Here is a 24,208-nt window from a genome sequence, read left to right as displayed (position 1 = left end):
AAGTATACATATAATACTTGTTATTTTCGAAAATATTTCTACATATAAGTCTATAAAGTACTTGATAAAAATAATTGTAAGCACTACAAATATTCTAGTCATTTAAAAAAAAATTTTTTAAATAAAATATAAACAAAAAATATTAAACATAATTAAAAAAGCGTTTCGTTTTGGTTATTTCCATGTCTAGATCTAATGTTAGTTAGGTAGAGGTTGTTCCTCGCCCTGATGAAATAAATTACAATGTTCTCCAAACGTTGACATTCTAGCAATGAATGTAGACGGGAAATAAAAAAAAAACCAGCAAGTACTTATAACTTTTTTATAAAAGATAGTAGAAATATCAAAAGTATTATTAAATATATTTGTTAATCATTGGAAATATTGTCAATAATTATATGATACTGTAAAAAGAATTAATTGCTAATTTATTAAAAGAATTAGACTGTAATTATAATTTTATGTAAAAATACTATAATTTATTAAAAATGTTAATTAACTTAACATCTAATTAAACCGATATTCTCCTTCTATATACTTTTTAATATAAATCACAATCACAACTCAAAAATATTATTTCGTTCGACTTTAACTTATTATCCTTGTATTTTTGGCTTACATTTTTCTTATCAGGTACCTTAGACTTCTTTGCGAGAATCTTATCTACATGGAAGACGAACAGCTTAAGGTAAGTCAGTATGCCGTGTCTGAAATGAGCGATAAGCACGGCCGCTGTGACTTCCGCGTTAAGCTCGTTTAACAGGAGGTGTAATTAATTAAAGGACCAAGTTCACTGTCCTTTAGAGCTGACTCCACCGCGAGTGATGCCGCCGGCGCTCTCTTAATACTAATCACCTACCCTAACTTTTGCCGGCGTAACTCTGAGATGATCTTATGGCAATTAATTGGCAGACGGGAGACGACAGGAATGATCGAGATCGAGCAAAACATACATGGAAAGTGTACAATAGACAAAAAGTTCTGCAGATCGAGCTCTTGAAACAAAATTTAATAACTTTACTTTATCAATCCTCTATGTTCAAACTTATTTTCTTTTTAAAAAAGTAAATTCATTTACAAAAAATAATTATTAATCAGATGAAATGAAAATGATGAAATAGATTTTTGAAAGAATGATATTTATTATCAATCTCTTAAGCTTATTTAATTTAGGAGTAAATATCAGTTAACATATATGTACATATACATACACAGGATGTCATTAAATTACGGTATCACTCATCCTGAGTAGGTAGAGGACTAAACTGAATCAAAAAGTCCTTTACTATTTTATAAATTTCGCAATAGTTAACGAGATATTAATTATTAAATATCGCTAAATATTAGCCTTTAATCATTTTTTATTGAAATACTATCAACTTTACAGAAAAACTGCAAGAGACAAAAATCATTTATTTTCTTTTCATAAAACTCTAAAAATTTTTTTCAGAATTTTTTATCAACTTTTTATTATTACATTTGCTTATTTTTATCAACACAACAAAATAGGATATTAAAAAATATTGAAAAAATTCTCAGAACTTTATGAAAAAAAAAAATAATTTTTATCTCTTATTGCTTTTCTGTAAAATTAATAGTATTTGAGTAAAAAATGATTAAAGATTAATATTTAGCGGGTGATGTCATAATTTAAGGACACTCTGTATATATGTACATATCTGATTTATTTCTAAATGAAATAATCTTAAAATTAATAATAAATAATATTGCTCTTTCAAACATCTATTTTATTATAAACTTTATTATATTTTATTTTATATATATATATATATATACATATATATATATACATACATACATATACATATATATATACATATAACGTTATATATATATACATATATGTTTACTTCAGTCAGATTTTGTTCTAAATTAGTTCATAGAGGATGAATAAATGTAGAATAATATAAGAATCTTATTTATATTAGAAATGTAAGAGTAAAATTGTAGTTCCTTTTTACTTTTCTGAGTATTTTTATACATGAGTGCTTTTATGAAGAAATTTAATCAAATTAAAATTTTTCAAATTATACGTGTATAAAGGAAACAAAATTATAAAGCTTTTTTCAAGTCTTTAAAAGTGGAGTCAAAATAAATATTATTATGCCATTAAACATTAATATTACAGGGTTTCAATTCCATGAATTGATACGGCACATGTAGTGTAGTATTATTGTGCTCTACAATAAGATGGCCTCGTCTGGGCGACGCACCTACGACTAAAACTGTTTCTCCTTTCAACAAGACTACTTCACCTTCGCCCTCTTCTGAAAATTATGTATTAAATTATATATATATATATATACTTAGAAAAATATTTTTCAAAATATTATTATATTATGCAATTATTAATCATATAATTTTAGATATAAAATAAAAATTGAAATTAGTAATTTAAAAGTCCAGTTTGAAGTTCATAAACATATATATGTATCTAAGAATTGAGTATTAATAACATATTCATATTAATTGTTTAACCATTTAATAAAGAAATAAATTAATATTTATAATTAATATTTTGTAGAGGTAATTAAATAGCTATTTATGTACATTTTTATATCGCATTAATACTTTACCTTCCAAACTATTTTAAATGATATTTCCTACCTGGAAAAGGCATTTTCATAATCCTGGTTTGCGGATAACCAAGTTTTGTGTTTCCGGTCACGGTGTAGGATCTACTAGGAGGGACAGGTGGCGGTCGTTCCTGTATGATAAAAGAAGGATTATATTAAGTTAGAAAGTTTTCTCTTGCAACATTTTACGATAAATTTGCGCAAAATTTGCGATTCTAACTGAAATACTAAAGTATTAAATGCTTTGTTATAACGTTTTATTATCTCATATAATGTTTAGATTTAAAAATATATAAACATAAATAAGAATCTTATTTAGACCGTATATCTGAGAACACAATCAATGCTAGAAATTAAATGCCTATGATCGATGAATCTTTACATAATTCAATGGGAATTACATATATTTGAATTATTTAAATATTAAAGATCCAGCTTCAACCGTTATAGGCATTTAATTTCTAGTATTGATTAAAAATATATAATTGAAACATAAAAAGTATATATTCATACACATGTATAAAAAACTATATATTCTTATATTCCTTTGAACTGTACATTTTTCTCTTTGCGAAATAATGTTATTTCGGTGCTTACTAAATCCAATCCAAAAAGTGTACAAGTTTGTTGGATCATCTTCTGATCGGCGCATTTCTCCGAAGGATCGGGAGGAGGTGTACCAGCGATTGGTTGCGGTCTTGGACGAGTGCCAGTTCCAGTTCCTGTACCAGCAGTGACATTCCTCTGAACGGTTCCGGTATTGGTTCCGGTAGGTGGTTGTTGAGGTTTCTTCTGGCCGATGCCACATGTTACTCCTACGGTTGTTCTTCTCAAAGGCCATCTCTTTCGTACACGCCATCCTCTCCATGTAGCCTGGAAATAAAATTAAAACGAACTTAATTTAAAAATTCTATTTTTCTTCTTCTAAATGTTGAGATAATTAGATATAATAAACACTACGCTCTAGTCTTAAATATTATCTAACAAAGTTTTAAAAATAATTATTTTTATTAAATGTTTGAAAGAGAAAAAGTTGTTTATATCAAAAATGTTTGAGAAAGTATAAATTGTTCAAAATAAAGTATGCTTACCTGAATTGCTGTAGCTGCTTTTCTTCGTGTTTCCGCCCGCAGATTTTCGAGCTGCTGTCTGATACCTTCGCTGAGAAAAATATGCCGTTTGCCGACAGCCCAGCTTGTGCTGGCGCCAAATTTACTCTTTAGCTGCTGCGCATTTTGTAAAATCAATTTCGTGTCCTCGACAGCCTGCTCCTCGGCGCGACGCAGTTGTTTGAAAGGTGCGATCAACCTATATCTCGCATTGAAAGCTTTAAATCGCATCCTATGCGGATATCCTGTACGAGTCATCGTATATATTAACTTCAAGATCCAATCGTAATTAATTTTGATTAAATAATGTTGTTTCATTTAAATAAAACTATTTTTAATAAGATATAAAGAAAAAATAAATATATTTATTATTAATTTGTTATAAATTAATTATATGTTTTTTTTATAAACATGTATATATTTGTAATTATACATATATTATTTATTAGGTGCGCAACTAAGTTCTCGCTGTTATTTTGATGGCATTTCCATCAAAATAACAGCGAGAACTTAGTTGCGCACCTAATATGTTCCTTTTCACTTTGATTTATTTATTGTGATTACAAATTTTTTTATTATTATTACAAATAAAGATTTCCTTAATAAATTTGAATGTTTTAACTTGATTGGAATAAAATTTTGCGCTATCTTACCTCCCGCCATGAGGTTTACTGTTTCCAGAACCTGCAACGAACGTATTTGGCGCATCGTAACTCCCCTGTCGAGGTGCATTGGCGTCTCGGTGCTATTGCTACGGATGCATCTGACGAAGTGCGGTCTAGCATGGACAAGGGTCCTCAAGAGATTATCTAACCTTGTATGAAAGTCCTGTGTCAACGTTGATATTGGCTCGTCTCCATTTAAACTGTAAAGAACAATTTTTACTTATTTTTCTGCGCTAATTTCTTTGAAATTTTACAATCAACTCATCACACGATTATAATTACTTATAAAAGCGTTGGTCTTGTTTAAATAATTATTACAATGTAGAAATATTATTTGTATACATTTCAAGTTTATCACTAATGAAGATATTTTGATAAGTATAACAATCCAAATTTTTGCAGAAAAAGGGGAGAAAAAAATTATTTAAAATCAAAGGTGAAAAAAATGATTTCTTTGATAAGTATATATATTGTACATCGAAATATTAATATCATTTATCAAAATAAAATATAGTGCAATTGTTATGATATTTTATCGTCGTATAATCACATCGTTGATTACTTACAGATCAGTGTGAGAAGTTGGTGATATTCGAAAACTAACACCTCTAGGTACAATATCGCTCGCGTATAATGCTTTCAATTCACTACCAAACAAGTGAGTAGCAAATCCGAAACTGCAAGTGTGTTTGTAGAAGACCGCTACTAAGTCATCAGGAACAACATCCTTATTTGTATCTTTAAAAATGAAATGGATTGAATGTAATGATTAACCAAAGAAAGGTTTATTCGTTTAAATTTATGCGTATCCAATGAGAGAGTACAACTATTATATTAGGTGTTGGAATTAATTCGTAGCGTTTTACAAGTGATGGGAAGTACTTTCATTAATGTATTTTTTAATGCTCATGTGAAATAAATAACATTCTTTCATTAAAAAACGCTACGAATTAATTCCAACACCTAATATAATTGTAATTTACTCTTATTGACATATAATTATTATATTATATTATTGTGCAATGCAATATATTTCACATAAATTGTTACTGACATTATCATACTAATTACTAATTAATTGTTCACAATAAATTTCACAATATTCCAAAATCATTATCAAAGGGAGAAATTTTATGTACCTAAGAAGTCTGAAGTGTCGTAGGTGACTCTTCCTGCAAAGTGCTGAATACCGAAAGATCTACAGTCAACGGTCCTTGGTTCAAATAACCGAGGATTTTGCTTATGCTGCACCTTCACTTTGGCAACGTAACTTTCTGCGGTTCCGTGTATAGAGCCTTCCACATCTAACATACTTAGCAATCCGGTACGCTGTAAATAACATGACATACACATCTAACACGTACATAATTAATATATGAAACAAACACTTATAGAGAAATCTCCTAGATAGCAAGATAGATGTTTAAAACGATAAATAACATCAGTTGCTGTCTGGGTTAATAATAAACCAAAGAAACGTGATATTTTTATTTAAATAATACATTTATGTGTTTAAAATAGAAAAATTTAGAAAACTTTGCATTTCCTGATTAACACTATTTATTATTTTTTGTACGTAAGTACAATATCGAAAAATACAAGAATTAATTATTGTTTGCATTAGTTAATTTAAGTTTATTTGAAAACGTAAGATATTTAAATAAGCAACGATTGCTGAGTTATCGTCTTCGATACAAAGGACTTACCAAGGAAGAAATGAGATCAATGCATGGCACGTTGTCGACATAGTCGACTTCGACGTCGCACCGGATGCCTTCGTCACGGCAACTCTCGATGGAGCTCTTGAATATGTGAGTGTTGTAGAAGTGCTGCATCGTCTCCGCACAAAGATTGATGCAGAGGTGCTCTAGCTGGCTTGGCTTAGGATCTTCAAACCCGAACATGTCCAGGATGCCGATGAAGCCGTCCGTGGCGTGTCGCACGGCGTTATTCAGGGCAGTCATGCTTCTGGATCCTGTTCCCCCTGAAAAATCTCTAGCTAAATTTTTGTGTATTACACACACGTAATAGGAAGTTTACATTATGCTTCTGAAATAATATCTAAGTATTTAGAAAAGCGTAGGAATCTAAATAAATAGTTCTTTTAAATATTAATTCTTTTAAATTAATTATTTAACTCTCAATAATCATTCTGTTTTATTTAATAATACAGCATAACAAAATTGTATAATCGTATCATTTAAAAATTATTAAATTACAATTAATATAATAAATTTGTTGTAATAATTGTTATAATTGAAACCTGCTGAACTGCCAATTGTAGAGGCATGTTGGCTAGTAACATCCGCTTGGTTATGAACAGATTCATTAGAATCCGATGAGAGGGTGCCGAGAGTCGAACCAAGTCTCTTCAAACTGTTGGCTCGTCTCACTATCGTAGCTACGGTGCGGCAATAAAGGGCTTTTGCCAGCGAATCCCTGGTCATGTTAGACTGCATAAATAAACATTTTTTATCATTATAATATAATATTCACTGTAAGCTAATGTTGAGCAATTTCTTGCACATTTGATCTTTTTTAATTCAATTAAAGATAAATTTTGTAACAGAGAAAATGTATGATTTCTCAATGTCTCTTAAATTATATTTTGTTTAATAATATAGTAAATAACAATTAACCGATTAAAACATAAGAATGTAATAATATAAATTAAAGATTTTCCAACTATTCACATTAAACTTTATTTGCCATTAAAGAATAAAAGAATTAAATAAAATATCAAATAAAATATTAAATTAGATACATCAAATTTAATATTTTATTTGATATTTTAAAAAAATCTTAAAATATCTTAAAATAAAACTTTTGAAATAAAGAATCAATATTTTATCTTTTAATTCAAAAGTTACAAGATAGAGTATTTATAGAAAAATTAATAAATGCGACATACGTAACGATCCAGACAATTAAAATTTCATAATTATTATAGAATGCAAAAATTGATTCAAGAATATCACCATTTAGAATAATTTAATATATATTATATTTGAGAAGTATGAGATCAATAATTTGCGTGTGGAAGAGATTATCAATTGAAAGAAGATTTAAGATTTATGTAACTAAAGAATTTAATACAAGAAAATCGTATGATAAGTACATCCCAATGAGTGCGAATTGTATGTACCACGTTATGAATATTTAATTAATTTACCCACTAACATCCACGGAAACTTACACGTAAGCATTTTAGTTGTATTAAATTTATGAGGCCGGTAACATAAAAAAATATATATATTAAAAATAAGTAATGTAATTTACAATGTAATTGTAATTTTAAATTACATAAAATGAAATTGTAATATATTATTTTAGTGTAGAATTTAAATTAATATTTTGTGTCTTAAGAGTGAAAATTTGTAATATGTTAGGGATTCCAAGATCAAAGAATTTCTTGATCCGCAAATATTAATTTACAAGATGGAACATTACTTGTCACTGTTTCACCTCATAAAGAAAGTCTGATAATAGTACCATGTTGGCGTCGCAGACGGATTTAACGAGCTGGCCGCGCGCATTGTGAGTCCTCGAGGTGAGTCCTCGTAATAAGGCTGGCGGAGGAACTCCCAGGAGTGTAGCTACAGAGGATAATTCGTTCTCACCAATTACGCCAACTTCTACACTAGGGCCATCTGTAAAACCGACGTTTCCGAGGATGAGTACCGCTGCTAGGACTCTTACGACGTCCAAAAATGGGATGCCTAAAACGCCTGGGAAAAAATCAAAGATAAAGATGGAAAACCTAGTGATTCTTTTCTAAAAACTATAATTAATATTAGAAATTTTTTAAATTAAAGCTTATTTAATTGTGTATCGCAAGAAGATTTACTAAATCAGTGAATATTCTTAAAGTTAAATTTTACATTGCTTTTTCCATTTATTAATTAACGTACCTAAACAAGCTTTCCACGCTTGAAATCGAATCGCATCTTCAGCTTCGTCTTGTCGTGTATCGCCATGTTGAAGATACCTCAAGTTTTTGAGATTATATCCCTCTAAATTTAATTTAACTGCAAAAATTATTAGGGTAATTTATATCTCAGCAATAAATTATTATTAATTGTTTTTGATCAATAGTTACGTGGTACAATGTTATTATCATTATACGCATTAATTATAATATATTACAATATTATTATAATTAATTGCATTACCTCGCTCATCGTGAGATAATCCAGCTAACATCTGATAAAATATATGGTAGTTCTTTTCGTCTGACAATGGTCTGATTACCCTTGTCTGGTCTAAGAAGTAACAATGAATTTTTGTTCTGTATAAAGCACCATCCGTCACCTGAACCTCGATGAAGTGACCCTAAAGAGATGTAATAAAATTGCAGTTCTAATTTTTCCGTCGCTAATTATTATTAAATAATGTTGTTTTTACCATTGACATTATATTTATCGTTTTTTATCATATCGTTTATACTACTTCTAATTTTGATATTATTTCTGAAATTCTTTTTTCCTATTTCTCTTCTCTTTTTCTATTGTCTTCCATTTTCATCTATCTCATTTCGAAGCAAACTACTTACTATCCTTGAGCTCTCCGAGTTTGTGGCGGTTTTCGCTGAGCCCAAGGATCTGAGGACCGTGAAGGCTGCCGCTAGGTGTTTGAAAGCGTCCGTTTCCGGTCCGCCGCCGGCGACGTCGAAGAGTTGCCTAAGTAATAGCATCGAAGCGTACGTTTTTCCGGAACCGCTTGTCCCTGCAGAAGAAGTTCTAGAAATCTTCACGTTCGAAAAACGAATGAAGATGGAGTTTGTTAAGAGACTTACCAGAAAGAATAATCGCCTGCGGATACCCGGTCTCCGATTGCTGCCTTACGGCTTCCTGGACGACTTTGTTTAACTGAGGTGCTAATGGTACCGACCTGGTGCTCGTTAAGGTTAATGGATTTCCAACGTCTGTATAAGGATTTACGCAAACCAATATAGGACCCACGTTTGTCTGGAATAATATTTTCATTTTTTTTTTAATGGATCTGTTATTAAATCAATTAAATTTCTTATATTATTATTATTCTTAATACAATGTATGTTGGAATATATTTAAAAAAACAATATATTTGAATTTATGGCTTCTTTGTATATCAATTATTCCTCTTATTAATAATAATTAATTTATCACAAGTGTGATAATCTTTTTATAATAGATTTAGAAAAATTTTTACAGAAGGAAATAAATTAATAATTATAACTAGGGATGCACCGGATCGTAAAATTACCGGATATCCGAGCAGAATGTAACATCGGATATTCGGTACCTGATCGGTTATCAGAGAAGGTAATTTCTTTGCGTCGGATATCCGGATTCCAAGAAAGTGTCTTCTAAAAAAAAGGCCTATAGAGAAAAAGATTGTAATTTTGCAACAATATAAGATATTATAACATCATGAATATGCATACTTATTTCTAGAACATTTATATAAGAAAAAAATTAATAATTTAATAATATTAAATTTCAACCGGATACCTTTCCGGATAATAGTGATATCTGACTATCCGGTCGGATAGTAAAAAAATGCCGAATAATATCGGATACCGGATAGTTTCCAGATACCCAGTGCATACCTGATTATTTAAAATTTCAAATTCCATACGTTTAAATTCCTTACTATTAAAATACTTTTATTTATTTAAAGATTTATATTTGTAATTAATTAATATTCATAAATAATAATTAGAACGTACTAATTACAATTAGTTTTTAATCTATGTTTATAATTAAAAAAAATTTATAATCTTTATAAATAATTTGATTTTTTTATAAATTATATATTTAGTTGATTAAATATATATATATATATATATATATATATATATATATATATATATATATGGATGAAGAAATTTTTAAGCTTTCTTTTGAATGTCAAAGTTCAAGTCTGACAAATTGCATAGTGAATTTATGTAAGTATATAATCAACTTGCTTTTTGCAATTGAATAAGGTATCCAACCAACCGCAATCGACGAGAAAAAAGATCTTCACTTGCCTGGAGAACTTAGATCAGGGAGAAATCAAGAGTTTCTCAATAAAACGCCTAAACGAGGAACAGCCTCGAAAAAAACCGAACCTTTCATATAAAAAGTCAATAGCCTGTTGTACGAAGAATTGTCCATCATGATGAACGACATACGAGATGAGATATTGTGGTAAACGCCAAATTTCATTTACAACTAAAGAAATCGAGTAATAATTAATGTTTTAACTAAATTTCAATTAATAAATTAATAAATTGAAGATAAAATTTGTGTTCACTAATTAGTAAATTTTACTAAATCATATGTATTCATACATACATATATACATCTTTTTTAAATATTAACATAAAACGTTAAGTTTTAAAATTAAAAATATTTTTTAAGTAATTCAAGCAACAATTATCGTTGAAGAAGATCGTGAAGATCGTTGATGAAAAACTCAATTACATAATTAATCATATAATTCAATCACATAATCAATTATATAGTATAAGGAAAATATGAAATTAAAGTTGATCTGGCCGATCACATCGGAATGCGAGCGTGCGTGCCACCTGTGCGTGGGTTTCTTGTGGCAGGGTGGCATGCACGAACCAGTCGAGAGACAGGGTGAATTCTTAATGGCAGTACATAGCCACGCTTGTGTTGTGTTATTGCGAGCACCAATACCAACACAACACTTCAGGTACTTACGAATATGATTCGAGACCGCCTCTTTGCATTCCGCTCTGGCACAGTCATTCGTACGTGTACGCACATGTGTATGTGTGTATATATACGATTTATGAACGATTGGATTTTGGAATCCCCCCTTGAACATTTAGAGTCTAAAATTGCAGGAAAAACTCTTTTGAGTTTTCATGGTCATTTATCGTTCTTACATGTTCGTTACATTTATAATAAAATGTCTGCTTAATGGCATTGAACGTAACTTTTATATTATCAAAATATTTATATATAACATAAAACATTTTATGTAAATTATAAATTTGGTTCTAAATATTTAATGTGTATAGAAATCTTAAAAAAGAAATCTTGTGCATTGTCATATTTTTGTATAAGTTTAATCAATCTTATATTTTCCAAAGCAAACTTATCTTACTTAAAAATAACTTATTTAATACAATTGACATGTAGCAAAGTATAGTAGCTAATTTATTCCTAATCAATCTGTTTAATTAATCATTTAACTACTATTTACTTAACAATTATATTTCATTAAGAGAAATTCATTTATTTTATTTCTTTTTTTCTCCATGAAGGATTTAGATGTTCAAGTTTTTGAAAGCTTTACAAACGTTAAGCTATCTATTTTTACTTATCTACTTTTAACAAAAACATTGATCTTACATGATACTGCTTGGCGCAGAAGCGAGCTTGAAGACATTTAAGTACTGCATCTTCTGTGAGAGGTCCAGATAGATGAATGAGGTCATCGAAGGCCGTGGAAGTCGCAGGGCCGGGCGAAGACGCGGTGGCTTTTGGGAGACATCGATGCTGATTTTGATTACTTTTTGCGTTTTTCACATCGGCAATGATGCTAGAGATCGGTGGCGATCGAAGACATCCTAATGCTGTTACACAGGATACTATCCCATCATCAGGTACTCCATTGTGACGTTTAGAAGGATCTAGATCTGAAAGAAAATTTACATTAAAAAATTTAAAAAAAACATTTAATTTTCTCTCAATTACTATAATAATACCATTAATAATATTAATTATTATTACAATAGAGTGTCTTATTTTTTATTACTCTGCAGAAACATTTATTTGTTTAGTATTTGAGAAGATGGTATAAATTTTTTTTAATATAGCAAAATAGTAATAGCATATTTTTAATGTCACAATTATATATAATTATTAAGTGTGCAACTAAGTTCTCGCTGTTATTTTGATGGTATTTTCATCAAAATAATAGCGAGAACTTAGTTGCGCATCTAATAGTTGATATTTTTTTATTCTTAAAATTATGATAGAATTATGATAGATTCTATAAAGTAATTAACATTTTCATATAATAAAGATCTATAAAAGATTATCCATAAAATCTTAATCAGGGTTATAGTAATGGAACAGGTGTCCATGTACTAACCAGATATTAAGTTATTTGTTGCGGTTGAATTATGGTTGAGCGTGTTTGCACTAGCATGATTGACGTGCGGATGAACAATTACAGAAGCTGTTAATGTGTGACTCGCAGGATGACCGATTCCATGAGATACTGTGCCACTGGGCGGTAGGGTGGTTCTTGGAGGTACTGCGGGTGCAGGTGAAGTGGGTCCACCTTTTTCCGGGCTCTTCGATAGGGGTCCAGAGGTACCACCTGTCGGCCCTGATGCGTTCGCCGGTTGGCTTACGTGCAGCCGGTTCCTCAGGGTCACCAGTTCCGTGCTGAGGCTTCGCAAACGCTGCTGTAGGTGCACCGCTTCGTTCGACGAAGAAGCATCTTCAAGAACCAAACAGGAAGCCTCGTCAAGATACGATAATACCAATATAGTGAATTGAATGCGATAGTACTTTAAAATAGTTCTCTCTCTCTCTCTCTCTCTCTCTCTTCCTCTCTTTCTCTCTCTTTCTCTCTCTTTCTTCATAATAAGAATGTAATATAAAATTATAAAAAAAGCACATAATAATAAAATGCTTTTCATTTTATGTATCTAGAAATTTTTGCAATTATGGAAACATGATTGATATTTTCTTTTAATAATTTATATTGTGTTAGAAATATTAGAATTTAATGGAACACTTCTACTCATTTGATTTACAATATTTTAATTAATGATGTTGTTTAATATGTTATTTAGAAGAATATTTTTATGAATTTCAATAATCAAGGAAAGAATATATTTTCTAATAATTACAAAATCAAGATATGTGTGTTAAAAGTCATAGGATATTCTTTACTTGTAATATATTTTTTCGATCTCGTTTGAAAAAATGGTCTCGTTCCCAACTTCATTTCTTATTATCGTTTTTATCCGCTTGTGCACGTTCTCTCAAGTCGTGCACGGCTCTTTGGGTACCGTTAATCTAAGATACAATAGCGGATAAGTTGAAATGGAGGAGGCTGTGCTCTCGGAGGCTGAACTCCAAGATTTCTCTCCATCACCTAAAGGAGGGTGAGCACTGTTGCACTCGATTGTGTAGTCACGTACCATGCGTCTGACCAGTGTGTTCCGGTCGTTAAATATGAGCTTGCCAAGGTACTATTTCAATATTTTCGAAGATATTTCAGCTTTATATGGAAAAATTGAAAATTTTTTGAAAAGCGCAAGTCAAATACATACGAATTTATTATTTTATACAAACAGATTAAATATCTTAGAAAACAAGACATTTGAGAAAAAATGTTTTATATGAAAGTAGAATTTTTTTCATTAAATGTATCAAATGGCAATCTCTATTTGAGCGCTAAAGGAACTCTCAAAGTCAACTTTAAAGTTTTTAATCGGTTATCTACTTTTTCAATTTTACTTTTCAAAATACTTATTTTTTTTAACTAAGTACTTTTTGAGATATATATAGGTTGATAAATTTTACTCAAATATTTCATTTTCGAGATATTTACCACGCCCGACTTTTTGTCATACTTTTTGCTCGTCCTGTATATATATTATAAATTAAACAAACTTTTTACTGATTTTTATGTAAATATAGATATTGTAAAATATATAAAAATGTCGTTAATATTATTTTAAATCATCTGCATTGTAGAGAAATAAAATAATTTATAAAATCATAAACAGTAAAATGGAATTATTCATAAAGCCGTAAACAGTGAAATAGAATTATTTATAGAGCCATAAACTAGTTTCAACAATCTCTACAAGCTAACGGTGTAATTAATGAATCTAGAAACTTATTGTTACGTGAATGCAATATAATATACAGAAATGCATATTTAATGTATATAAAGTAGATTTTAACAATAATAATTTACACTATCTATTTTGTTTATTAATTTAGAAAATCATATTAATTAAGCATCAATTGACCATTGTATAAAATGATAGCTGGATCTATATAATAACTTAAATTTATTGTTTTTATCTGAAAATGTGATAGAGAAAAGATTTATGTTCTAGTATATTTATATGTATGAATTTTTCTTGTCTTTTATAACAAAATTAAACTAATTTGAGTTGATTAAATATCATATCCAATTCCCAGTTTTATTAAATTCTATTTTACATTCCACTCAATAAAAAAAAATCTTTAATTAACTGCAATATCGATATTTAAAGATCTTTTTATTTAAAAATAATTGATTACTTATCGAAAATATAAGTGAATTTGATTTCTTTCTTTATATATAAATAATGTTTATATACAATATAGATCAGCTAATCAACTAACTAGTTGAAATTAATTTGAAATCGTTTCTACTTCAACACCGCAATCTTCTACGGTACGATTGATTCTGACAGTACGATTGGAAGTATTTCTTTGGAATGCTCTTTTAGCACGCGTTTTCTTTTTTTCGGGTAGATACAAGTTCCTCGATCGGATGACACACGATACTCGGTGCTCAGTTCACACTAAGAACTGGTCTCGTTGTTCTATACTAATTTCCGGATACGAGATTAGTTACATAACCGGTTTTCTGGAATTGCAAAGTAAGATGTTTACTGCGTACGTACTTTATTTATGCTCTGTTCTTGTGAGAAAGCCGATTGTGATCATTTCCAGAACCTTCGTCAATTACAATGATGCTTATAAATATTGAACTATGTGGAGCAGCCATCAAATTGATTTCAAGGAAATACATTATAGACACAAGGATACATGCCGTAATTAATTATAATAAACAACTAGTTATATAAAATTGTTTTAGAGAAATAACTCACTCGTGAAAAAGATTAAGACCCGGTTGTTCTACCTTTTGGTAAATTTTACCTGTAAGGTAAATCTGGTAATCCGCGCATGTGATTGGATAACCTTGCTACTTAATCCCAAACAGATAAAATTTACCAAAAGATGGAACAACCGGCCTTAAACACGGTAATATGAAAGATACAAAAATAAAAACTAATATTCCTGTTTATATTGCTTTAGTATAAAATATTTAAAAATAATTAAAATAATTTAAAAAATAGAATCAATACATGTGTGTATATATCAATGTACTATAAATGATAACAATAATAATAATAATAATGATAATAATGATAATAATAATAAATAATAGTAAACAGTAACAGGAAGAGCAAGAACAACAAGAACCTCACTTTCCTGATTTTCCTAGCACCTTGTAACCAGACAGGTCCTACTCTGCGGGGATTAAACTCCGCAGGTACCTTCGGAAGCTGAACGCTCCTTCGAGAAGAAAACAGGTTCTTTTTAGTCTTATCCTTTTCACAGCACCGCCTACACTCTATTCGTCTTAACTCTTTCAACTAATGTTTCATTGACTCATATCACTATTGACCTTAATTCTTTCAAATATTAATTTGTTTTTCTTTCTGCGAATTCGTAATTTTTTTTAAATTTATTCCTTTCATTCCCTTGAGTCTTTTTATGAATTGTAGAATTTGCTTCATGTATTTAAAAAACTAGATTATTATTAAAATGTTGTTTTTACACACACACACACACACACACACACACACACACACACACACACATATATAAATTATAAATATATATGTTATATAATGTAAATTTCAATTATGATTATTCGTATATATTATAATATCCGTAATTTATATAAGTTATTACACTATTATATTATTTTATATATATTATATATATTTCTTGTATGTTTAACCTTATTTTTCAAATTTAATTACTAATTGTGACAGATTTACACTTTTTATATAAAGTTGGGAATTAATTTCTGTTTTATCATTCTAAGAATTCAATACACATTTTTATTTATGATCCAAAAATTTATAAAATTTAAACAGAGAGAGAGAGAGAGAGAGAGAGAGAGAGAGAGAGAGAGATTAAATTCTTATTTATATACAAAATCATATTTCCGTTTCTAGGAATATGTTTTTCATTTAAATTTTTATAATTTTATAACATAAAAAAGATTATCCCATATTATATTTTAATATAAATGTTTATGTAAAATTAAATTAAAACTAACATTAATGAAATTAAAAGAAATTAATAAATAAATTTAATAGAGAAACTTTATAACATGCCTATGTGCAAAGATTTATAAAATCAAAACAGATATATACAGAAATTATTCTAAAATATAATAGAGATAAAGAATTGAAAAGGGAGAACTAGAAAATCTTAAAGGAATAGAGATAGAATAAAGAAAAAAAAACAAAGTAATTTTACACCGTTATACTTTGGCACTGGCAAAGAGATAACGAAAGGAGTGAATTAATCGTGGCAGGTACTCTGCATTCCTCTCTTGTGCGCGCAGATTACCGAATCGCGGTGAAATTAATGGCGATGCCCGCACGTATGTCGAAACTTAATTCGTAATTAGACGTGGAGGCTTATCTTGACGCGTGATTCATTTACAAATTTGGTCGATGGATACTTTTTCCCAAAAAATTTGCGAAATTTGAAATAGTTCGTCGCTATTTTCATGATAAAACTTTAATTAAATTAAGTATGAAAGTAAATTTTATTTTATCTGGTCTATTTTTTTCCAGCACATTGAAGATTACTCTACATGAAACAAATTTCTGAATAAAATATTTTATCTGCTATTTTATTAAAAAATTATTACAGATCAAATAAAAATTAATATGTGGACTTTTGATAATTTACAGTACAACAGTAACAATCACTCAAGAAGCAAAAATTCAATTGCAGTTGTATGTATATATAAAAAATGCATCAATATATAAGTTACATTCTCAAGTATTGCAAAAGACAAGCAAAGATTATTGGAAAATATAAAGAATTTTCAAAATAATAGTTTCCACAGAATAAATAAAGGATGCTACACGGAATAAATAAGTGACTGTCAGATCCACATGTCGAGCCGTGATAAAATGGTAATTTCTTTCGATACTAGTTCGCCGTGGAACTTTGCAAATGTAACTTTACCAAGTGGCAATAAACGTAACAATCTTGAGCAATATCAAAACAAGAAGTCCTATCTAGGATATACATAAATTGTATCCATATCTGCAACGTACGTCCAATCCGCATTTAATTTCTCTATTGGTTTTATCGAGTTACATTTAATTAAGTAATGAGTGTATACTTTTATATATTTGTTGACTTTTTACAATAATTTTTTTATAATAATATTTAATCATTAATCGGATCCATGCTTTTCTTATTTCAAAATATCCTATAAAGAATTTTCCAACATACTATGATATATCTCATAATAAAAATTTTAATAATTACATTTTAAAAAAAGCATAAGAAGTTATTATAAGAGAGAATTAGTTTTTTTAAGTTAATTACTGACCACATTCTTTGTACTGTTTTGATTACGTCATCATCAATCTTTAATAAATACGCACACACAAATGCACGCTGCAACACAGTATAATCTATATACATATCGTTTATACTTCGTGCTTTTCACGCATGTGCGCTTACAGCACATGGGAGCAGTTGCAGCTGGATGTATGTATCAGTTTAGGCCATTGCCCTGCATAAATCCCAGCGAGAAAATATCTTTTCCTTTGTTATTATCAATCGTAAACGTACCTGTTTTTCCACATTATAATGTTTACATAATTATTTATGAACTATTACGTTTATAAATAATTGTGTAAACATTATAATGTGGAAAAACAAGCACGTTTACGATTGATAACAATGAAGAAAGAGATATTTTCTCACTGGGATTTATGCAGGGCAATGATCTATAAAAATCCAAGATTTTTTAATTTTTATAAAATTGTTAAATAAAATAGTTTCTTTCACAATTCATAACTTTTAAATAAATTTATTTACATAAAAGAGCTAAATAAAAGGAAAAATATCAAATTTTATGATATAATATTACTTTTTAAAGATAGAAACTTATAATATTAATTAATGTGCGCATAATCTCTTAAAATCATTATTTAAGTTAAAGACGTTAGTTATTCAATATTTAAGTTCCGTTCATTTAAAAAATAATTTTAAATATGGAATTTTATTTACTTTTTCTATTTAATCCGATAAAATTATATTCTTATATCTTAAATAAAAAACATTTAGTATCTGAACACACACATTTTACTGACTATAAAAAATTAGCAAAATTGAAGGACATAAATATTTTGAAACTATACATTTCTAAAATAAATTTGAAATATATAAAAATATATTTTCTAAATATCCTTTATACTTTTTTAATGAGAATAACATTTTATAATTATAATTAATACTTAAAATCATATTATGTAGGGTGTATATACAATTAAATAATTTATCAGCTTTATGCAATTTTTCTTCTCGAAGAAGTTAATAATGACAAAGAAGTAGAAGGTATTTTAATTATATCTCATCTTCCCACTCCTTCCACCTAATTACTCAAGAAGCCCGTAATTGTGAAGGACGCGCTATAATGAAACAATAGCTGTAAGGATGTCTTAGACTGCAGAATAATGACGCTTCCGAGTTGGGAAAGAATCGAGTAAAAAAAGTTATCTTGATTGTGGCTCCTCCTATTTTTTCAAAACTCTTCCTATCTATATTTAGTCTGACAGTCTAAAAAAAAAATCAACATATGCATTTCAACTTAAATATCATCATTGATGTCTATCCGTTTTTAAAACAATTTATAAAACAGTTCAGAAATAAGATACACTTAACAAGTTATTTAGGATTACACAGAATGTTTGAAAAGATATATAATTCATTTATTAACTACATATTGACAAATGATTTGCAAAAATAATAATAGAAACTCTTAAAATCATTATTTAAGTTAAAAACGTTAGTTATTCAATATTTAAGTTCCGTTCATTTAAAAAATAATTTTAAATATGGAATTTTATTTACTTTTTCTATTTAATCCGATAAAATTATATTCTTATGTCTTAAATAAAAAACATTTAGTATCTGAACACACACATTTTACTGACTATAAAAAATTAGCAAAATTGAAGGACATCGGCAGTAAAAAGGCATAAATATGATCGTGACAGCTTAATATAAATGTGGATGATATAAATTTCTTATTCCGAGCGTCATATAAATTTTTTTTGAAATTTAATCTCTGGATACAGTTAAGAATGCTGGAAGGTAATCAAAGAAGAACAGCCGCGAAGATGTAAAAAAATTGTATTACTTTAACTGTAAAGCGTAGGCAACTTTTATAATGACCACTGCAACTCTTCATTTTCAGCATAGCAGGATCGTACCAAGTACTTTGGAGCCTGCCTCAGTAGTTAAAATCTAACGGTTTATCTTATAAATCTTCATTACTAAATAAAATAATCTATTAACTAATTAGTATTTATAAAATAGAAAGATACAAATTTCAATTACTGCCGCAAAAGCTGATAAGTAAAAGTACTTTTTGTTGCTGGAAAAAGCTTTTTTTGATCAAGCTTTTTGTATTTATTAATTGTATGTTGTAAACTCAAATATGTTAACACACACATATGTGTATATAATAACTCTTTTAAAAGTATATTATATAATGTTTTAAGAAACCAAGATTCAAATGTTACGCAATGTTACGCATTTGTTTTGGACTTAAAAATCATATATCACTAAATTCAAAGATTTAAGATTTCATAAATAGGAATAATAAAATATAGTTATAATAAAATATAATTTCACATTTGTACGTATTAATATAAAATTTTATAATTAAAAATATTATGAAATTTTAAAATATTTGAAAATTCTAGATGAATGACATACTTCAATACGCAAATTTCAGTCGTAAATTTCAAAATGGAAACGATATAGTGATATATATTTTAATAATAAATATATATTACATATAAAAGAGAGAAAATATCGTATAGATTTTAGGACACAAGCATGTGATAAATACAATGTTGAGAATAATAAGAAAATGTATAAATTCTAAGAACAAAACAAAGTAAATTTGAGGATTACAAGTTTTAGTAATCAAGAAAAATGTTCCAGATCGTTAAAATTAACAGGAAGATGTCACAGCTTCGTAACTTTGTACCTTGAAGTTTTTTCTCGGTCTCCCAGAACTTCTGTAGCTCCGTAAAATACTTGTCCAATATGAAGACTTTGGAGAGACCGAGGGTAGCCATTTCAGCTATTCGATTCTTAATCTCGTTCGGAATTTTCCGTATTAAGCTTGCCCTTAGATTTTTAATCTAACGTTTTTGCGGATCTAACGAAACAGAACATCTTGGAGTTCCCGCGTCTTCGTATCCTCGGAGCACTCGTCACCGCACTCACACATCTTTCACCGTAATTTTTTTCAACGTTAAGGACACTCAAATTTGCATCACATTGCACTATAAAATTATTAATCGATCCAAGGATTTCTACACCAACGCTTGAGAATTAAAATGCTCGAGAAATTTCGAATAAATACACTGCAAATTAAATTTTTAACACTGCAGGAGACAGAGAGATCACAATAACCAGATTCACACACGAATATGATCCGTTGATTAATCCGGATTAATATATTAACTTGGCACAATTTTTTTACGAGTGTAAACTTTGTTTAAACAGCCTATGCACTTTTGGACATGCGAAGAGTGTCGAGCCGTCGCGTTCAACTGGGCGTCATTGTTGCCTGAGACCCACCTTCTGGGCCTTATTTCTCCTAAAGCGCCTTCGCCGTAACTCCAAAAGGTAAGAGCTGCGAAACTTACCTAGTCCTCAGGTAGTTAGGTGGAAGGCACCACGGGCATACCGGGGTCCAGGATATCTGCAGAATGGAGTGGAGGGAGATAGGCGGTAGGAAGGAAAGAGAGAGGAGAGGACTGGTCTCCGACTGGATCGCTCTACACGAGGCTGTGGAAAAATGACTGCGGCCCTAGACTCACCTTAGGCAGCTCTCTCGACCTCCACGATTCACTGCGGTTTATTATGCGCTTTGCTGATCTATTCGATGAAACTTCAAACGGGAACTGAACGTCATAAAGCAAAATTTAACGGAAAACATAGAGTTTTATGTAAGTTAATTGCAGTTGTCAAAAATTCGTAAAAGAAGTACTAAGATTTCAAAGATTCAAGCAAAAAAATTTTTAAGTAATTATATTTGTAAATATTATAGTTATATTGGATCAAAAGTGCGTGCAAAAGTTCGTGCCCGATTTATTATTCAAACTTCAAACAGCTACTATTTTTGTTAAAAATAAAAATAAATTTTGTAGAGAAAGCTTTTACAATAGAGAGTTGAAAATTTGCTCAAATTTTTTTGGACACGCTACAGATCTACAAAGTGAAAAGAAAATTTTTCATTCTTTTCAGGTTATAGTTTTCTATATGTAAAAATTATAAAACTTATATAAACTCAAAAAATATAGTAACTATTTGAAAGTAGAGAATTCAAGCTTTAAAATCCTTTTTATAAATTTAAATTTTGTTTATTTTTAACAAAATTGCAGCTGTTTGAACTTTGAATAATAAATCGGGCACGAACTTTTGCACTGATCCAATATTATGTAATAATCTTGTATGTGACTATTATGTCTCTTGAAATATGTATTAAAATATTATAAAAGATTAATAAAATAAGATGTAATGAAATTATTTGTATAAAAGAAATATTTAATGTAATCTGTTAATACATATATATTTAGAAACAAACAATTATTAAGTTATTGTCAATAAATGAATATATACATAATAAATAATATTATTACCATCTTGCGGTTCAATTAAAAATGGAAAAAATTCTTTACTTGATTTATTTTTACCGATTTAATTTCCACTTGTAATTGTTAAATAATGCATGGATCTCATAGCATTATATCAATTAGGACAAGGAAAATACTAAAAAAATTTCAACATAAACGAGATAATTAAAGACATATCTAAACAAACGCGTTTCAATGTACACAATTTGATTTAAGACTTCAGATTCTAAGTGTGCATACGTCATTGGATCAATATCCCTTCCAACCAAACTCGAAACATCTGTTTAAAGAACAAGCATCTTTCCTATATCCACATTCAAGTCACTTGTTGCTGGCGAACGTTCATCCACTGACAAGCAGCCATTGAGCTGCTCGATGAGCGCGACACGCGATACATGTCACCTGACCTATCTACCCAATGAATGGCTGCTCGCAAGGCAGCCAAAGCAGCAGAAGAGAGACACGAGGCTGAAGAAGGTTTGCGCTCTCGTTTGCTGAACGGTCGAAAAAGAAAGGACAAACGAAGCGATCGATCTTCGTGGCATTCCCGAAGCGCCCTTGCTCCCTTTTTCGTCGGAGCGACGAAAAGAGAGAAAAGCGAAAGAGGGAGATTCGTGGCACACTCAAGAGGATCTCGAGCGAACGTTCCAAGGTGCGTTCCGCCTTATAATTTTGATCTACAGCCGCGAAAGGAATCCAACATGGCTGTGCCGCAACGGGCTTACCCTGTCGTAAACAATGCAACATCGTCGTTGTGAGAGAACTTTCTCACTCTATCATCTCTTTTCTCTTCTTCCTTCGCTTCTTATCTTCTTCTGGGCCTAACTCCCCCACTTCTCGTGCAATGAGCCTGTTCTTCCCCACTCAATGTGATGTAAACGGGGAAAAGACTCCACGAGCAACACGGAGGGAGGAAGGCCCTGACTGGGGCCGACGACCACTATGAGTGGATCCCTACTACCAAATGCGCTCACTATCAACTTCGTTTGCTTCATTACCGTTGCGAAAACGGTAAGAGAATCAGCGAACATTGTTGATTTAATATAACTCAGTAAACACCAGCTGAAAGTAAATATAACATTAATATTATAATTTTACGCTCAGTAATGTACCTGTTATGTAACACAGACATGTTACATTATATTTATATTGTTAGGTGTAAATTTATAAAATTAATATTATGTTGCGTTTAATTGGTATTAACGGGAAAGTACAAATTTTTTAAATAAAAACTAATGATATGTTTCTTAATTTTAATTTGTAGAATACTATTTTTTTTTAACACAAGATATTAAATAATTTGCAAATAATGCTTGTGATTTAAATATCAAATTTGAAAATTATTATATTGATTAATGTTACAAATTATTTTAAAAAATTAATATTTACGTAGCAGTATTTTAAAATTTTTATGAAAATAGACTAAAACATTACTCTTTCATTAGAAAAAACATAAATAGTTGAAATAGAATTATAGTGTAATAAGAAAGTTTAATAGAATATTAAATGTAAAAATTTTGTATACATTATATATTGGGCCCTAACAATTTAATCTGACAAGTAGATGAGAGAATAGATAAAAATTCATTTTATAATTTAAAGATTAAAAAATTTTTAGAACTACTTCTATATAAATTAAAGTCTTATAATTATTGAAATATAACAATTTCAATATGTACAAAGAGAAAAAAATATGAAAATAGTAAATCTAAAATATAATAAGGAAATGTTTAGTATTTCTTGTGAATTGATTTAAGACATTTAGCTCTCGGCCAGAAGAGAAAGAGGATTCGTTCTTTGCTGCGAAATTCAAATCTCTCTGTAGAAAACCGGTTTTGATGTGAACGAAACGGACTCGAATGAAAAACAGGCCCGTGGGGCCTTTCGCTGGTTCGATTCGCGTTAACTTTGTGTCGATAAGGCAGAAGACGATATGTCTTCAACGGACTTACAGGACTGCTAGCACAATCTGGCGAAACGATCCGAAGATCGTGACTCTACTTCGTTTGATATTGTACCGATCTTCGAAATACAATCATATTCTTTGCTCGAGCGATCTATTACCGATCTGAAAAGTTATCTCAAGATCCTAAATATGAGTGTATCAAT

General features: G+C 29.6%; 1 protein-coding gene across 3 annotated transcripts in view; it reads right to left on the bottom strand.

The window, feature by feature from the left end:
* Nucleotides 1-2,102: 2,102 nt before the first annotated feature.
* Nucleotides 2,103-24,208, bottom strand: part of dachs (unconventional myosin-IXb-like dachs) — a 40,258-nt gene continuing 18,152 nt past the window's right edge. The window contains exons 1-17 of one of the 3 annotated variants that reach the window (XM_087414983.1): nucleotides 20,443-23,716; nucleotides 12,469-12,822; nucleotides 11,724-12,010; nucleotides 9,167-9,338; nucleotides 8,924-9,096; nucleotides 8,544-8,703; nucleotides 8,283-8,399; nucleotides 7,864-8,099; nucleotides 6,635-6,824; nucleotides 6,078-6,355; nucleotides 5,511-5,700; nucleotides 4,938-5,109; nucleotides 4,360-4,571; nucleotides 3,689-3,951; nucleotides 3,195-3,470; nucleotides 2,629-2,728; nucleotides 2,103-2,288 (exon numbers count right to left, since the gene is read on the bottom strand). In XM_087414983.1, the coding sequence (XP_087271109.1) occupies nucleotides 2,131-2,288; nucleotides 2,629-2,728; nucleotides 3,195-3,470; nucleotides 3,689-3,951; nucleotides 4,360-4,571; nucleotides 4,938-5,109; nucleotides 5,511-5,700; nucleotides 6,078-6,355; nucleotides 6,635-6,824; nucleotides 7,864-8,099; nucleotides 8,283-8,399; nucleotides 8,544-8,703; nucleotides 8,924-9,096; nucleotides 9,167-9,338; nucleotides 11,724-12,010; nucleotides 12,469-12,822; nucleotides 20,443-20,533 (3,429 nt within the window). In that variant the 5' untranslated portion in view covers nucleotides 20,534-23,716 and the 3' untranslated portion in view covers nucleotides 2,103-2,130. Of the gene's footprint in view, nucleotides 2,289-2,628; nucleotides 2,729-3,194; nucleotides 3,471-3,688; nucleotides 3,952-4,359; nucleotides 4,572-4,937; nucleotides 5,110-5,510; nucleotides 5,701-6,077; nucleotides 6,356-6,634; nucleotides 6,825-7,863; nucleotides 8,100-8,282; nucleotides 8,400-8,543; nucleotides 8,704-8,923; nucleotides 9,097-9,166; nucleotides 9,339-11,723; nucleotides 12,011-12,468; nucleotides 12,823-20,442; nucleotides 23,717-24,208 lie in introns of those variants that run through there. The other 2 variants (XM_087414982.1, XM_011067551.2) reach the window with 2 other exon arrangements.

Source organism: Acromyrmex echinatior, chromosome 17, assembly GCF_024713525.1.
Source record: "Acromyrmex echinatior isolate Ae372 chromosome 17, ASM2471352v2, whole genome shotgun sequence".
NCBI lineage: Eukaryota > Metazoa > Arthropoda > Insecta > Hymenoptera > Formicidae > Acromyrmex > Acromyrmex echinatior.
The sequence above is the reverse complement of the archived record's forward strand: the minus strand, read 5'-3'. Positions and strand labels throughout refer to the sequence as shown.